Here is a 17,959-nt window from a genome sequence, read left to right as displayed (position 1 = left end):
AAACAAACAATCATGTTGGAACTCTATAATTTACGAATTTGGGAACGACTAATACGCTTTATAATTCACATTATAAAATTTAACACTCCTTTACAAAATTATCCAGATCGTAAAAATAAGACGCCGTTATTTTCTTAGTATTTGTCGTTATCAACTTTTTATATTGATACTACGAATTCAGGAACGATTAATACGCTTTATATATACTGTTTCTCAACTAATTCATCGTAAAAATAAGACGCCGTTATTTTTTTAATATTTATCATTATCAACTTTTTACGAATCATAAGAATTTTAGAAGATAGAAAATATATACTTACTGTATACTACGACTTTATCGTTATCAATAACCATAATTAAAATATACATTGATAAAATAAAACTAACCAAACATATCTAAAATCCACATATATATATATATATTTACTTAAAAAAGATTAACAATATAGTACAATATATCATATTATTGAAAAATTATATAATGATAATAATAATAATAAAATAACTTTTTCTTTCATTTAATCAAGCCATTCAAAATTTTCAAAAGTACTCTCAGATAAATTATGATAATATTTCTTAATTATTCCTTCTGCTTTATATTTTTCAGTAAGATTAAAATATTTCAAAGTACTATAACTTGTTTGTAATAACATAGGATTTCTATTTTTACCTTTCCAATTTTCAAAGAATAATTCTAAAGATTCTACTTTAGGTCCTTTATAACAAGTAAAAAAGATTTTAAATTTATATAAATTAATTGGTGATGAATCAGTTAATATTTTAAATAAATTATTCCAATCAAGTTCATTTCCTAATATAATAATTAATCCACTTAAATCTTGACAATTAATTAATAAATTTTTCAATTCTAAAATATTATAATTATTAAATATTAATTTAAGATATTTAAGTTTTGGACAATTTTCATATATCGCTTGTATAAGATCTTTATTATTATCACCTTCACGATCTATACAAATTTCCGTAAGTAATCCTCTCGTATTTTCAATTAAATTTACTAAAATTTTAGAAGAGATTCTTTTGACTTTTAAAAATTTTAAGGAAGGTAAAGATAAATTTTCTAAATAACTACAATTTGTCCAATTTGAATAATAAAATGAATCTATTTCTAAACTTTTTAAATTTACAAGATATAAAATACTTCTCGTGACAGGCATCCAATTTATTTTTAAATATTTAATAGTATCTACATGTTTAATTAATAATTCTTCAAATACTTTACAAAATGATTCATCATTTGTCATTAAACGATTAAAAATAACATCACATAAATTTCTTTGCGTATCAATTAATTTAATCGCTCCAGAATTATTATTACTAAATTCCAATATTAATTTTTTAATGGATTTACTTATTCTAGCCAATCCTTTTAAAGTATCTTTTTTAATATTACCATAACAATGAAGAAATTTAAGTTCAGAAAAACAATATTTAGCATCTGGAATCAAATGTATTGGTAAATTACATTGTTGTGATATAAATAAATAAGTATACATAGTATTTCTATTAATAAATAATTTTAATATTTCATTCTTTATAATAGAAATTTTTGTTTCTTCAATATTATTTATTTTAGAAAATATATTTTCTAAACGAAATAAATCAAAATATTTACAAAAACTAATATAATCAAATAAAGGTATTTGTCTTAATATTATTGAATTTAAATTAATACCTTGATCTTTTAAATTTTCTTTAACTTCATTTGATAAATGTGAAAGGATAATATTTATTGATTTTTCTTCCTCTTTTAAATTTTTTAAGAAATTTTTCCATAATATTGGAACGATAATTTTACACCAAGTTTTATTAACTAATAAACATGAGTAAAGAGATTTTATATCATCTTCCAACTCTTCTAATATCAAAATGAGTACATCTTTATTGAGCTTTGACATTTTGTTTATTTTATTTTAAAAAAGAAAAAATCGGAGAATGAAAGGAATGAAAGGAGTAAGTGCGGAGAAATTTGTCATTGATATCACTTTATAGCGTAAATGTACGACATGGAAGATAATTTTCCGGTTGATTGCTGCGTCAATTTGAGCGCTGCGCTATCGTATCTGCGCCATGAAATTGGTCCATTATATGAGTATTATATGCAATTGGTCAAAAATAAAACGTTTTACCATTCATCCCAATTAACATTCTTTCGTTTTATAGCGTAAATGTACGACATGAAAGATAATTTTCCAGTTGATTGCTGCGTCAATTTAATGAGCGCTGCGCTATCGTATCTGCGCCATGAAATTGGTCCATTATATGAGTATTATATACAATTGGTCAAAAATAAAACGTTTTGCAATTAACATTATAGCGAAAGTGTACGACACTACGACATGGAAGATAATTTTCCGGTTGATTGTTGCGTCAATTTTAATGAGCGTTGCGCTTTTATGTCTGCGCCATGGGCGATTAATTTAAATTGGACCATTATATGAGTATTATATACAATTGGTCAAAAATAAATCGTTTTACTATTCATTCCAACTAACATTCTTTCGCTTTATAGCGTAAGTGTACGACATGGAAGATAATTTTCCGGTTGATTGTTGCGTCAATTTTAATGAGCGCTGCACTGTCGTGTCTGCGCCACGGGTGAGCGGTTAATTAAAATTGGTACCAATATATGAGTATTATATGCAATTGGTCAAAAATAAAACGTTTTACCATTCATCCCACTCAATTAACATTCTTTCGCTTTATAGCATAAGTGTACGACATGGAAGATAATTTTCCGGTTGATTGCTGCGTCAATTTTAATGAGCGCTGCGCTATCGTATCTGCGCCATGAAATTGGACCATTATATGAGTATTATATGCAATTGATAAAAAATAAAACGTTTTACCATCATCCCAATTAACATTCTTTCGTTTTATAGCGTAAATTTGCGACATGGAAGATAATTTTCTGGTTGATTGTTGCGTCAATTTTAATGAACGCTGCGATATCAGCGCTATTAAATTTCTGCGTGTCCTGCGCCATGAGTGCCATTATATGTAATTGATCAAAAAATCAAACGTTTCGCCATTCATCCCAATAAACATTCTTTCGCTTTATAGCGTAAGTGAACAACATGGAAGATAATTGATTGCTGCGTCAATTTTAATGAACGTTGCACCATCAAATTTCTGCGTGTCTGTGCCATGGACGCGCGATTCTCACCATTATATACAATTGATCAAAAAGTAAAACGTTTTGGCAAAACGTTCATTCATCCCAATCCCAATTAACATTCTACTACAATAAAACATGTCGTATATTACAGCTCAATGAGGTTAAAAATTCAAGTTTATTTAAAAATAATATATTATATAAAGTCCCACCACACTCCCACTTTAGATTTTTACTAATTCGACACCATAATGTTTAGTTAAATTAATATAATCTTGATCAAAACCATTAGAATCATTAAATTCTAAATATTTTAAATTACAACCACTATTTAATATTGATTCAAATAAAAAATAATTTAAAGAATTAATAGATATAATAGAACAATTAGTTTCCCTAAATCTAATTCTTTTTAAAGTTTTAGGTAAAAAATTAGCCAAATTTTTTAAATTTTCTTCAAATAAATCATCATTTGATAATATTATACTAAGAAAATTAAGTTTAATACAAGATTTAAGTATAAAAATCAATTCATTTAAAAAAATTTTTGGTAATTCTAAATATTTTAAAGAAATTAAAAAAGTAGGAAAATTTTGAAATAATCTAATACCTTGTTTTTCAACTCTTTCATAATTTATAACTAATTTAATTAAAGTATTTGAAGAAGAATGAATTAATTGAATTAAAAAATCTTCAGAAATATTTGTATAATACCTTTCAACAAGTTCAAAAATTTCAAGTTTTGATAAATTTTTTGCCCAAGAATGTAAATTATCATTTATCTTTCTACATTTATATAATTTTAAAATTCTTATATTTTTAAGTAAACTTAAAGATTTTATAACATTTGTATTAATATCACCAAAATATAAATTCTTAAATTCTAATATTTGTAAACTTTCACTTTGAGTTGATAAAGAACTTAAAACTATATTATATTTATTATCAGAATTACTATAAAATAATCTATCCAAACTATAAAATAATAAATCATAACGATTTTCTGATAATATAATATGTTTTAAATTTTTTTGTATAGAAATGAATTGAGATAAATAATTTGCTTCTTCAATAGTTTTAATCCTTTTGTTATAAAGTAAATTTAAATTACAAATTGTATTTGTAAGTGTAAAATAAAGACTTTTTGGTAATAATATTTCATTATTCAAATTATTATTATTATTATTATTATTATTATTATTATTATTAATATTATTATTACTATCTCTACTTATATAACTATTAATATAATATAATTCTTTTAAATCACTTAATTTACTTTTTCCATTACAATCTTTAATTGTTAATAATTCAATTATATCATTATTTTTCATAGTAAAAGGAAATTCTAATATTGTTAAATTATTCAAATTTTTACATAAAAATTTTACGAAATAATTCATAATTTTAATTATTAAATCCGTTGACATCATTCTTGGATTATATGATGATAACCATATTTCTTTATATATAATTAAATACTGTGATTTAAACATTAATTCATCAACTATTAATCCACGTATTAAAGAAATATAATTAAAAACTGTATTATTAGATTTAATTTTATAAAATTGATTATTATTATTATTGTTGTTGTTGTTGTTGTTGTTGTTGTTGTTGTTGTTGTTGTTGTTATTTTTTAATAGTTGTATTATTTCGGTTTGTGGAACACAACATAATAATGTACGAATCAATTTATAAAATGAATTATAAGAAGTTTTATGACGAAAATGATGAAATGGATAAGAATATAAAAGTGGTGTTGATATTCTACACCAATGTCTTGATACTAAAGTACATGAAAATAATTCTTTTGATGGTATATTTGAACCGATATCATTAAAAGAATGTTCTTTAATAAAATTTAAAAAAATCTTTTCTAAACATTCTGAAAGTAAAAATGATGCCATCATATATTTTTTTGAGGGAAACAAGGAAAAAAAATTTTTTTTTTTTTTTAGGGAAAAATTACAAATATTAATAATGCGCAAATTTCGGATGTAGCCAAATTTGGTAAAATTAGATAGCTTTTAAGTTAATAGTTAAGTGGGATGTAGATCTCAATTATGTGAACTTGACGATTTTTTTTTTTTTAAACTGAAAAATAAATAATTAATAATAAATCACATGATCTCACACGTATTCTTATTTATATTTGGAATGGTTCCTTTATTTATTATTATTTTTTTTTTAAAAGTTCTTTTTTTTAGACGAGGTATCATACAAACGGTTTAATTGAAAAAATTATATTAATTGTAACATTAATAAATTCGATAAAATGACCGTTGAGATTTAAACATTAATTAAAATAACTGAAGATAATGTCGAGTTTATATAATATAGTACGATTCAATTATATAGTACGATTCAATATAATAGTATTGTTCAAAGATTTTCATATTTATATTATGTCAGCCAGTCATTATCGACCATGCGGAATATCTGATATTTTTTTGATATTTTGAAATATCTTTAATAATATGATAATATGATAATCATACCCAAATTGTTAAAAATAATCTTAGGATCATTAAAAATATGCAACTTAAAAATAATCGTCTGTCGATTATCTGGGGGAAATTTGTTTCCGAATATATTATGATATTTTATGATGTCCAAATTTGGAAATGTCTCCGAATGTGAGTGATCTTTAATTTACGTTTATTCCATTTAAAATAATTATAATTACCAAAAAAAGGTTCTTTTTTTATTAATAAAAATTATAAGGAAATTTTATAAAATATTATTATTGTTTTAATAAGGACCAAAGAATATCAATCCTATCATATCGAGTATTTAGATTAATATAAAATTACATAACACAAATTTTTCATAACTTTGATACAGATTGACAGTATATTATTCAGAAGTAACTAGTGAGGTAATTATCGTACCGTCCCCTTGCAATTTCTAGTATCGGAGTACCCGGTGGCCGGTGCTAATTTTGGAAAAAGGTAATTTCAAGTTGCACATACTATACCCGGGCCGGGGTACTACTTGGAGTCTTGGATTTGCATTAAAAAGTTTTCATCGAAATTAACGACGCTTAATAAAAATGTAAAGTATTTGCCGAAGTTATATTGAAGTGATAAAATTTTTTTCGTTTTTTTTTTAAGTATTGTACTTGATACATTAAATATTGAAGATATGAGAAATCATTCAATTATATATATAAATCTTGACAATTACCATTTTATATGTTTATATTCAAAGTTTTATTGAAAATCTTAAAAAAAAAAAATTTAATAAATTAATTTATATTAAAAAAATCCATATTTTAAGAACAAATATACAGGAGGCATGTGGAAATAAACGAATAAAAAATAATTTAAATAAAAAAAAAAAATTGCCACTTTAGTTTATGAATTAAAAATCGTTAGACTTTTTTTTAAAAAATGTCTCTAATGTCTCTTTATTGAAAATAAATAATTGTTCCGTTTATATATCCTAAATATTTTATATGTATATGTATATGTGTTTGTCTATTTATAATGATTTTTTTATACATGTGTATATGATTTAAATTAATTTTTAAAAATTAAGCTATCCGCAAAATTATAAAAGTTTATCATTACGTTCATAACCTTCAAAATACTATCTCTAATAAAAACTCCAAAAGGCCCAATTGGCGTGGAACTTTTAAACGTGACAGTTCTAGATTTTAATACATCAGCGGATGTTCGTTTTAACATTTCTTTTTCATATTCTTTAATAAAAGAAATATTATTGTCCGTATATTTAAGTAATGCTTGAGAAAGTTTATCGGCATCTTGAATTGCATTATTTGCTCCTAATCCTAATACAGGACTCATAGCATGAGCTGCATCCCCTAATAATACAACTCGACTACTTGTCCATGATTTGATAGACATTGGATCAATATCTTGCATCATTCTTCGTTGTACAGGATTATAAGTTTTAAATGGAAACTTTATTGGACCATTTGGAATTGTTTTAGGTGCCAAGTCCCATAATTCCAACAATAAATCAGTTAATTCACAATCTGGTCTTAATGTTCGAATTAATCGCTTAACATGTTCAATAACTGATGCGGGATCATTATCATCAACTTTAACTTTATCAGATTCAACATCAACGTTATTCAATTCGGAGGGATACGAATATACTAATGTAACTCTATAATGAGGTTCATCCTTCTTGTCATTTTGTTCTTGTTCGATTGGTATAAAGCGTGAAATCATAAATGATGAATCTCCTTTTGTTCCAAGAGTTTTACAGGCTAAAATATTTCCATTGATTTTATTTATCTTGTTTATAAGATGTTTAGGTACGGAAATATCTGCACAAACATGGGTTATTCCATAATTAAAGATTTGTAATTCAGGTAATTTCTGTTTTCGTACTAATAAATAAAAAAAAATGTTAGTTATTTAATATTAAATGATTTATATTAATTATTAAATAATTAGTCAACTTACTTGGAGAATTGATTCCATCCGCACCAACTAAAATATTACAAAATTCTTGTGAACCATCTTCAAAAGATACCCAAACTCCTTCTTGAGTTTCTACGTATTTAACACATTTTTTATTCCATTGAACTGGTACACCTTCTAATAAAACATCTCGAAGTCTATCACGATAAGTGACAATGGTTGATAGACCACGAGAAATTTTTGCGAGTTCATAGACATCTTTATATGGTTTAATTGGAGGGGCCAATAGAACATTTCCTACTTGATCAGTGATATTTATTCCATGAGTTTCTACACCAGGAATTGGACTTGGCATTGCTTTTGGAAGGTTTGAAGCGATTGAGGACGGAATACAATTTAAAAGAGATTGAGTTCCATAATTGGTCAAACCGATATGATATCCTTGCCATCGATCTAATATGTAAAAGTACGAGTTAGTTATAACGTCGTTAACGTTAATATTCAATTAAAAATTCGAAATTTTTTATACCTGTAGGACTAGATTCACGTTCAAAGATTTTTACGTTGAATTCTTTTTTATCCTTGTTCTTGATCAAAGCATGATAAAGAGAAAGTCCTCCTAATCCTGCACCGACAATAAATATCGTTGGAATTTTTTCTTGTTGCATTCTTAATGAAATTATGATTTACAGTATATAAAAGTTTCAAAAAAAAAAGAAGCAGGTAAAAAAGTGTTATAATGTTTAAATTGTTTAAATGATTTTCTAATTGAATATATTTTAATGAATTTCTTGAAAACATTTTTCTAACGGATTTATTTATAAAAAAAAAAAGACTGTGCCAAGTAACAAGATTTTATTACTGCGCAATACTATATACTTTTTTAGGATGTACATGTCGAATTTTGTCAAACAAGCAAAATGCCGATATTCAACCGACATTTTAATCGATATTTAACCTATATTAGTATATTTAACCGATATTTAACCGATATTTATCCGATATTAACTGATTATTTCTATTATTTCTGTTTCACGAACGGAATCTCGAATACCGTGAAATTACTATATATACGTCACAAGCCACAATTAAAAAAAGGTTATTCATTTTTTCAATGAGTTCCGTCAATAATATCAATAAATAGTAATATAAGAAAGATTTAAATTATTTTTCTAAAAATATGATATATTTTAATAATGATAATAATAAGAAAATGCGATGAATTATGCTGAACAACATTCTGAACATTTTTCTATTCGAAATTTAACCGAATTTTTACCGAAATTTAATTTTCCGGAAAATTATTTACCGAAAATTTTTTTTTTTTTTTTTTTTTTTTTAACCAAGAATTATTTATTTTTATTTTTTTTTCCCAAGAAATTTCTCTGTGGCGTAATGTGACTCAACGTGATAAATCATGAACTTTCAAATGATTCTTCTTATTATTTATTTAATTGGTTATTTACGAAAAAAATGTGACTAATTTATTAATGTTTTTATTGTTTTTTGCTTGTGTAATACTTGTGAGAAAATCATTAAAACTTTTTTCCGAATTTACCCATTATAATGATATTTTTGAACTAACCCGTCCCGTTTACCGGTTTTTTTTGCTATACAGTATCTATTATATTTTACTGTACATATAATATAATATTTTTTTTTTATATTTATGATTTCATGACCCACATTCTAAAAATTTCTAAACTAGTTTTTACTTCTTCAAATTCTTTTTGTACTTCCTTCCAATCTCGTTTTAATTCATCCATAGTAATATTATTTAATTCAGCTATCGCTTCACCAATTATGTCCACGAAAAACATTGTAGTATGATCTTCTAATAATACTCCTGATTCACCACCATTTTTACCAATATAAATTTCTTTTTGGTCAGAATAAAAATAAGAATTGGTTGATAAAATTGATTTTATGTGATGACGTGAACCCATTCCTACACCATTAGCTGAAAATAACATGGCGACTTTTTTATAATTAAAAAAAAAATGGAGAAAAAGATTATTAAATTATTAAATTATTAAATGATTAAATTATTAAAATTATTAAATGATTAAATTATTAAAATTATTTAATATTACGAATTAATTAATTAATTTTAATTTTTTTACGAATTTTGTAACTTACATCTTTGTATGAATTTTAAAAATTTTGGACCAATTGTTCCTGCAAAAGAATCAAACCCCTGAATCTTTATATAAAATAAAAAATTAACAATTTTAACCATCAACCATAATATTTCAGTAAAAGTATTATACTTACTTCTATATAACCACCTGGTTTCGTTACCCTTATTAATTCACTCATAATAAAAGCCCATTGATCTTTAGTATGACGTGGTTCAACTATGTTTAAATAAACAAAATCAAAATGATTTTGTTGAAAAGGTAAACCTTCCAATATATTAGCATGGATAAAATTTAAATTACTAGGTTTAATTAATGAGGGAAATAATTTTGTCTTTTCAATTCCAGTAAATTCTGAAAGTGAATATTCATTTGATAATTCTAAGAGAAATGTTCCGGCTCCACATCTTACATCTAAAACTTTAGCCCCATCATTTAAAGTATCTTCAATTGGAGAAGAAAAATTTGTGGACCAAATTGATTTAACGAGGAAATGATGTTGATGTAAATAATCTATATGTTCATTCACACTTGGAAACTTTGGAATTGATGATACCGGTTCTTGTTTCAATGAATTTTGAACTGTAATGTTTTCATTGCTTGATTGTTTTTTTCTTCTAAATGAATGATATCGTTTAGGAAATTTTGATTGTCCCGCTCCCATTTTATTATAAAGAAAGAAATAAATAAATTAAACATTTAAGGAATACGCCTCGAATTTATTCAAAAAAAAAAACAAAAAATAATCTTAAAAAAGTTACATTTTATGATTGGTTCATAATTGATAAAGATAAACTGATATAAACTGGTTACATATATTTATTATTATTGTGTTTCGTTTCTTTATTTATATTAATAATTACTGTTAAACGTCCAATTTCTATTTCTGGAAAATCAAAAACAATTCATTGAATTCGTACATACTACATAACTGCATGCGCGTCCCGACGTCCCGTGTGTGCCACAATCCCAGGGTTTTTGAATTACTTTATGACATAATTCAATAATTAACGTATAAAATTACCGTATTTTTTAATTTTTTTTATCCAAAGATGCAGGTAAGAATTTGAATGCTTCTAATGATTTTCGCGTTACAGTTACTCTACTTTTTTTGTTTTTTATTTTTATTTTCTTCATTTAAAGAAAAAAAAAATATTTATTTATTTAATATGCAATCATCAAAAATGAACCTGATTGGAATATACAATAATCTAGCTTCGAAAATAATAATAATTGGAGTAAACAATTCTTATCATTAATTATATGAATTAAAGTTTTGCGTACCATACACAAATAATAAGTAAATTGAAAATCGTATCTAATATATCTTAAACATTATTTTTATTTTTTAAAAAAAGTAAATAAAATGATTTAAAGTTTCGCAGTATTTTTTTTTTTTTTTTTTCGGCATCATAATAAAAATGACCAATTATAAACAACAGAAAGATTCTTATTTTTAGTATATAGTCTTAAATCGACGACTTTCGATCGATTCAGAGACTTCATTATGTTTTACTGCATTCAGAAATATTGGTAACTCCGACAAAAATAAATTCTACCATTAAAAGTTGGTGTATAATTTATTTATTTGAAATGTATTATGACATTTCACATCAACTGTTTTTTATTGTTTTTATTAAAATTTAAAAGTCTTACTTTATTAATTTATTTAAACGTTAGTACTTTTTTTTTGTACGATTACTTGTTTTAGTCATAAAATGATTTTGTTTCTTTGTATATACTGTATATGGTATATATTATTTATTTATTTATTATACTGCATTATTGAAAAAATTATTTCTATTCTATTTTGAGTCATTCAAATAGCAATAAATTTTATACTGCATAATAACTAATGCTTCTAGAAGCATTCGATAATATGATAATATATAAATAATTACTACAGTATGTAAATTCAACAGATTTTCAGAATACATATTATCAGCGTAATGTAATGTTATGATGAATTTGTTTAAAGGAGTGTTTATAAATACAGTATAATATTATTATATATATTAGTACATACAGTACGATACAATTACGGTACATAATGTGGTGCAACCTAGGGGGTTTTTCACCATTTTAAACGCCTTTTCATTATTGTTCTTTCCTTCTTAGTAATTTAAATAAGTAAATATTAGAAAATCTTTTTCTTTTGGAATGTTCTCTTTTTTTTTGTACGTAATCAAGAAAAATACGAATCGAAATAAAATACTGTATATAATACATTCCATGATTCTAGACCCTTTTTTTTTAATGGAAAATTGTGTGATTGAAAGTGTAAAAATATAAACTCCCGTCGATTTTTTAAATAACGACACGGAATCATACGAAGTTCTTTAAAAATAAATAAATAAATAAATAAAAATAACAATATTAAAAAAAAAGTTTAAAATAATATTTACAGAATTAAAACAAATATACAAAAAAAATAAAAATAAAAATAAAAATAGAAAATTTTTTTACGTCAAAAAAAAAAAAAGTACAAAGTACTGTAAAATTATTTATTGGCTATTTTAAATTAATAATTTTATTAAAATGAAACGTTTTTTATGATAAGGTTTTTTAAACCAATAAACAAATTCTTTGACTTTTAAAACATCAAAGACCGGACATCGGGACATTTCGTGTTACCTTTGTGTAGAAATATATAATATAGTCTTTCGTTACACTTCATATATATATAAATAGGATGGGAGGATACTGAGAATTAATCTGAAGTCCCCCCAGATCAGTAACGCTTGATCTTCGCCGGTAAACAATTGGAAGATGGCCGTACTTTATTAAACTCTTAGTAAATAAAGAAGTAAATCATGGTTTGTACATTGCACCGTTCATAATAACTACATTTTATTATATAACGCCCATTATACTATTCTGAAGAAAGAAAAAAACGAAAATGTCAAATTGGCCGACATACAACGTTAAGGATCATTTGCTCTACAAAAGCATAAATACTGTATGTTGTTATGACCGATCGTATAATTATATAAATTGATTTCAAAAATTACGTGTTTGCTTGAAAAAGATTTACATAAAAGATTTACACACATGTACCCGCCATTATTAAATTTATTAAAAAATGCTTTTGATTATAAAAATTGAGTGACCAGAGTTAATAACGATCTTACTTCCGTGCCTTCGATAAATCCAAAGGATTTTATCTATACTTTTAATATAACACGAATTTTAACGACATTTATTAATTGTATTAAAAATTCTCAGATGATTAAAAAAAAATTGTTAATTTAAATTAAATCCTTTTGAAAACCCTTTTGAAAATTTGAACAACTTTCTCTATAAGGACTAACATCGTTTAATCGTTTATGTATATTTGTGGATATTTCAGATTATAAAATACGCTGAAATATCATCGAAATATATTTTATAATATACGTAAAATGTCCTGAAATCGATCATGTTTCGGGATATTTTGAGTAAATTCATGATATTTTAATAATATTTTCAGAGGAATTTTCCGAAATTCTTTTTTTATGAGTTATAAAACTTAAATTAGATCACATAAAATTGAAAATAATTTTTGGCTACTCGTGATCCATATTAAATAGTTATTGGATTGGAAAGACCGATATCCCTCATCAAATAACTGTCAGTCACTAGGAATGCTGCGGTGACCAATAGGAATTAATGTTACTAATAACGTTTTCAATATTGGATGTCTCATAAAAATATCGGTCATTAAAATCTTGCATATTCTTAATCAACTAAACAATAACTGATAACTTATATTAGTAAATTTATCGATAAAATAAAATTTCCCTTAATTTTTTTTTTACGTTTAATATAACAGAATCTATAGAAAAAATACTTTGATAATATGTAACCTTACATGAGAAAGGTTCCGTCTCAACATTCGTGACGTTTGATAACGTCCCGAATTCATGCATATTATGCACTTCTTTTTAAGTTCCGAAATACGACTATGGTTTATATACATACAACAAATCGGGATTGTTGATCTGGGATTTTGTGTAAGAATGAATGAATGAAAAGATCGGCTGACATCGGACATTAACGGACATTTAATAATAGTTTGTGGTGCAACTAGTTACGTAATTTTCCATATATCCGTATGGACAGTTTTTCATTTTTGTGTCACTTCTATTAAAGAAATTTCGAAAAGAAAAAAAAAATAAAATCAATGATAGATAAAAGGACTTGTTTCATCTGTATCTTATTGTATTGTCACGGGATATATTTTTTTTATTTTTATTTTTTATTTTTATTATTTTTATTTTTATTTTATTCTATTTTTATCTTTTTGCTATTTTTAGTTATTTTTAGTAATACTAGTGTTCACCTGTTGTCTACGACAACAGTTAATATGTAATTCCGGCCAGAATTAAAAGATCTGCAAAGAATTTCCTTTTTTGGAAATTTGAGCAACACAATTTTTTTAATTTCTCTGAAAAGTAACAGAAGACAAAATTTCCTTTTTTGGAAATTTGCGTAACCGACAATTTCCTTTTATGGAATCCCGTGTAACCCAAAATTTCAGTTTTTCGCCAGAAATAAAATTTCCTTTTTGGTCTTGTGTAACATTGGCGACGAATAGGAGTAGGGTTACACAATTCAAATGACTTATTTATATGGTTAATCTAAACATAACGCCCACGTGATTGCAGTGTTTTTAAATATATAGATTACTTGTAGTCGTTTATGGATTAGATAAAAAGCGGAAGCTTAGCGATGTAAGGTGGCTGAATATAAGTGGCTGTATAGACAAATGTGCCCAGATCACCACAATTGGCCGGGAGACGATATTGGCCGGGAGACAATTATGTCCGAAGGACAGAATCGTCCTAAAAATTTAATGTTATATAAAGGACGGTGTTGAAGGATAGAAGTGATAGTTCAGTTTAGAATTCGTTTAGTTTTATTGTTATAAGATAGATATCGGGATATTACAGAGCGCCGATTGAGGCAGTAATATCGTATTCTTTTTATTAACGAATAAACCTGTTGATTTGCTTCCGAATTATTTATACACGTTTTATCACGTATTGTTATTGTTTATCATTGTTTAATATCGTTCACTATTATTATCATTTATTAATATTTGTTGATTTTTACTATACATCATTGATTTTCATATACATCGCATAAAATTGTTTTTATATACACATCACCTGATCTACCTTTAATTTATCCCATCACTTATTATCGCCTATAATCTGTAATCGTTCATTATCGACTATTAATATATTTCATTATCGACTATTAATATACAGTCAAACTTTGATGTACTGATACTGTCAGGACAGGAAAAAAATATCGGTAGATCGGAATATCGGTATATTATAAAGAATTTTATGTAACGATATTATTATAGTATGTTGATCTATATCGTTATAAAAAAAAATTTTTCCAATTATTTTAAAATAAAATATTATTTATTATTAATAAATTGTATTTGAGATTAGTATTTTATTAATGCATGATATATAACGTTATATTACAAGATTTGAACAAAATTATCTAATGTAATTTGTTTTGAATTATTGACATATGATTTTAATACTTGACGCCTTAATTTTTGCAACATAATTAATTCATTAGAATCAATAGGAACATCAGATGAATGCTCAAAAAACACAATAAGTTCATCCAAATATTCTAAAGCTCCTTTTTTTGAAATTATTTCTAAAGGTTCCTCATTTAGATTTTCTTTTGATTCATCATTATTTGATTTTACCATAGAGATAATTTCATCATCAGTCAACCCTTCGTCACCTTTTAAACAATCATCTATATGAAGAAATTCATTTACGTCCACATATGGGCTGATTGGAAAAGTCCCCAATTTTTTTGGGGGTCACTTTTAATTCATATTCCGATCAACAATTTTATATACGATCATATTAGTAATATGATCGTTATTGTTAACTTCATCATAAAAAAATCAAAATCTTGTTAAGGAGATATTAATAAAAAATGGAATTTAATGAAACTCCTTTACCATCTCAACAAGTTATAAAAAAGAATTTTGTTGAAATCCATAATTATCCTGAGAAACCTATTATTGAGTATTCTGAAACTGGACGAAGTTACACCTATAACATTATTGAAGAAGGAAATTATCCGCCCGTTGCTTATCTTAAATACACAAAACGTCAGAATGGATTTCGAATTCCTGACAACTATGAAGTTGAAATGAGCTGGGGAAAGCCTAAAAAAAGGCATTTGGTCAGGTGTATAATTAAATATGTAGATAATAATTATAAATTATAGTGCTTGTAGCGATTAATATTACAATTATTAACCAATGCTAGCAGATGATTGGTAAGGATTTGGCCACGTAGTGGCCAAATCTGTCCAATCAGAATGCAGCATTGGTTAATAATTGTATATTTATCAACGCAAGCACAATAATGATATTATCGTGTGACATTATGATGTTTTATTTAAACTTTTATTAAACTCGAATTAAACTCATAAATTAAGCTTTTATCATTTTTTTTCTTTATCCAATTTCATTTCTCTCCATTTCTGACTCTCTTTTTTACACAAAACCTTTCTATTAATATTTTAAAGATGCAAGATAACAAAGATAAACGACCTTGTAAGAAATTAAAGGTGAACTTTACTTATAAAAAGCCTACTGATGATGAGCTTCGCAATCTTATTGATAGTAGCCGATGTAAAAATACTGATTATTCAACTTCAAATTGGATACGAGCTTTGGAAAAATTTAGAACAGATGTTAATTATCAAGGATTGATTGAGGAAGTTGATACAAAAGAAGAATTAGAGGATCAGCTTTGTAGATTTGTTCATGCAATGAGAAAAAAAGATGGTTCTGAATATCATGTTTCTTCAGTTAATAGTTGCATGTTTGCAATAAATAGACATTTGAATAATAAGTCTGTCCTTTCAAAACCTATCAACATTATGGATAAAGATCAATATTACAAATTATGGCAGATTTTGAATGGTAAAGTTAAGAGTCTTGTGAGTCAAGGTCGTGGGGAGCGTAACGGTGCTGATGGATTTACTGAAGATGATCTTCTTCAGATTCTTGATCATCCAGCAATGTCTGGCAATGATCCTGCCAGTTTATTATATAGGATCTTTTTTTTTTAATGCTATTTTTTTAGGGTTAAGGGGAGGAGAACATTTCAATTTGCAGCTTCAAAATTTTATACGAAGAAAAGACAAATATGGTGGATTTGATGTTATCATTTACAAATCAAAAACTAATCAACGCGGTGCCAATAATATTGAATCTCAAGGTGATAAGTTATACATTCCCGAAATACCTAGTATCATTGAAATGTATGAAAATTATTTTACCAAACGTCCAACCCAAGCTGATCCACATTTTTATTTAAAGCCATGCAATATTAGTGAAGGTAAATATTAAAATTTTTTTTTTTTTTTGACAAATCTAATGTCAAAATTTTTATTATTTTTTATTTCATATTATACAGTTGAATTTAATGGACAATGGTTTCATAAGCAACATGTGTCTGAAAAAGAAATTAAATCCTTTATGAAAAAAATTGTTACCTTAACCGGAATTAACGTGGATGATCGCAAAATTAGTAACCATTCAGGTCGGAAAACGCTAGTACAAATATTAAAGCGACGAGGATTTTCAAATTCTGAATGTATGGCAAGTACACGACATAAGTCTGAGCAAGGGCTTGCTAGATATGAGCGTCCAGAAACTGAAATTCAACGAAATAATGCTTTTAACCTTGTTGAAGCATTTGGTTTTAATAAAAATAATATTCGATCAGGTAAAAATTTGAAATTTTTAATCATTAATAAATGACCTGCATTCTAATTTTCTTCTATAGAAGAATCAATGGAACAATCAACTTTATCAACAGACAATTTCGTTGTTGCAAAATCATTGCTTAATGGTAATATTCTAAAATTTTATTCTATTTTTTGATAATCAATTTAACAAAATTGAACTTTTTCTAGATAATCGTGAAGTTATTAATTCGGCAAACAGTAATATTAAAGTTACAAGAAGGCCATTAAAAGATTTAAATGAAATTCAAGAAAATAAAAGTCAAAATTTGGAAGAATTAGTTTCGAAATTAACAGCTGATAAAGTTTTTATCAATTCTGTTATTATTTTCAATAATAATCCTAATAGCCATAATTAATAATTATAACATATGTATTGTTTATAGCTTAAATATAGTTTATTGTAATTATTAAACTTACGCATAAAAAATAATTAAATTACAAATCATCAACATCATACAGCGGAGCACGATAATCCAATTTATTGGGTGTGTTATGGAAATAAT

General features: G+C 25.5%; 6 protein-coding genes across 6 annotated transcripts; 1 reads left to right on the top strand and 5 right to left on the bottom strand.

Annotated features, from left to right (window-relative positions):
- Nucleotides 1-518: 518 nt before the first annotated feature.
- Nucleotides 519-1,919, bottom strand: OCT59_016199 (uncharacterized protein; the record flags this gene model as incomplete). The annotated part of the gene is made up of 1 exon (XM_025328475.1): nt 519-1,919. The coding sequence occupies one exon, from the start codon at nt 1,917-1,919 to the stop codon at nt 519-521; it is 1,401 nt and encodes a 466-aa protein (XP_025166495.1).
- Nucleotides 1,920-3,360: 1,441 nt separating this feature from the next.
- OCT59_016198 (uncharacterized protein) lies at nt 3,361-5,046 on the bottom strand (the record flags this gene model as incomplete). The annotated part of the gene is made up of 1 exon (XM_025332840.2): nt 3,361-5,046. The coding sequence occupies one exon, from the start codon at nt 5,044-5,046 to the stop codon at nt 3,361-3,363; it is 1,686 nt and encodes a 561-aa protein (XP_025166496.1).
- Nucleotides 5,047-6,660: 1,614 nt separating this feature from the next.
- On the bottom strand, nt 6,661-8,201 carry OCT59_016197 (uncharacterized protein; the record flags this gene model as incomplete). The annotated part of the gene is made up of 3 exons (XM_025322350.2): nt 6,661-7,499; nt 7,576-7,986; nt 8,063-8,201. The coding sequence occupies 3 exons, from the start codon at nt 8,199-8,201 to the stop codon at nt 6,661-6,663; spliced, it is 1,389 nt and encodes a 462-aa protein (XP_025166497.1).
- Nucleotides 8,202-9,200: 999 nt separating this feature from the next.
- Nucleotides 9,201-10,335, bottom strand: OCT59_016196 (uncharacterized protein; the record flags this gene model as incomplete). The annotated part of the gene is made up of 3 exons (XM_025330906.2): nt 9,201-9,511; nt 9,673-9,736; nt 9,808-10,335. 3 exons carry the CDS (start codon nt 10,333-10,335, stop codon nt 9,201-9,203), a joined length of 903 nt encoding a protein of 300 aa, XP_025166498.1.
- Nucleotides 10,336-15,147: 4,812 nt separating this feature from the next.
- On the bottom strand, nt 15,148-15,390 carry OCT59_016195 (uncharacterized protein; the record flags this gene model as incomplete). Its single annotated transcript, XM_066132312.1, has 1 exon — nt 15,148-15,390. One exon carries the CDS (start codon nt 15,388-15,390, stop codon nt 15,148-15,150), a length of 243 nt encoding a protein of 80 aa, XP_066003308.1.
- A 236-nt stretch (nt 15,391-15,626) lies between these two features.
- Nucleotides 15,627-15,923, top strand: OCT59_016194 (uncharacterized protein; the record flags this gene model as incomplete). The annotated part of the gene is made up of 1 exon (XM_025311975.2): nt 15,627-15,923. One exon carries the CDS (start codon nt 15,627-15,629, stop codon nt 15,921-15,923), a length of 297 nt encoding a protein of 98 aa, XP_025166499.2.
- Nucleotides 15,924-17,959: the final 2,036 nt, after the last annotated feature.

The sequence above is a fragment of the Rhizophagus irregularis genome, chromosome 24 (genome assembly GCF_026210795.1).
Source record: "Rhizophagus irregularis chromosome 24, complete sequence".
In the NCBI taxonomy this organism is placed as follows: domain Eukaryota; kingdom Fungi; phylum Glomeromycota; class Glomeromycetes; order Glomerales; family Glomeraceae; genus Rhizophagus; species Rhizophagus irregularis.
The sequence above is the reverse complement of the archived record's forward strand: the minus strand, read 5'-3'. Positions and strand labels throughout refer to the sequence as shown.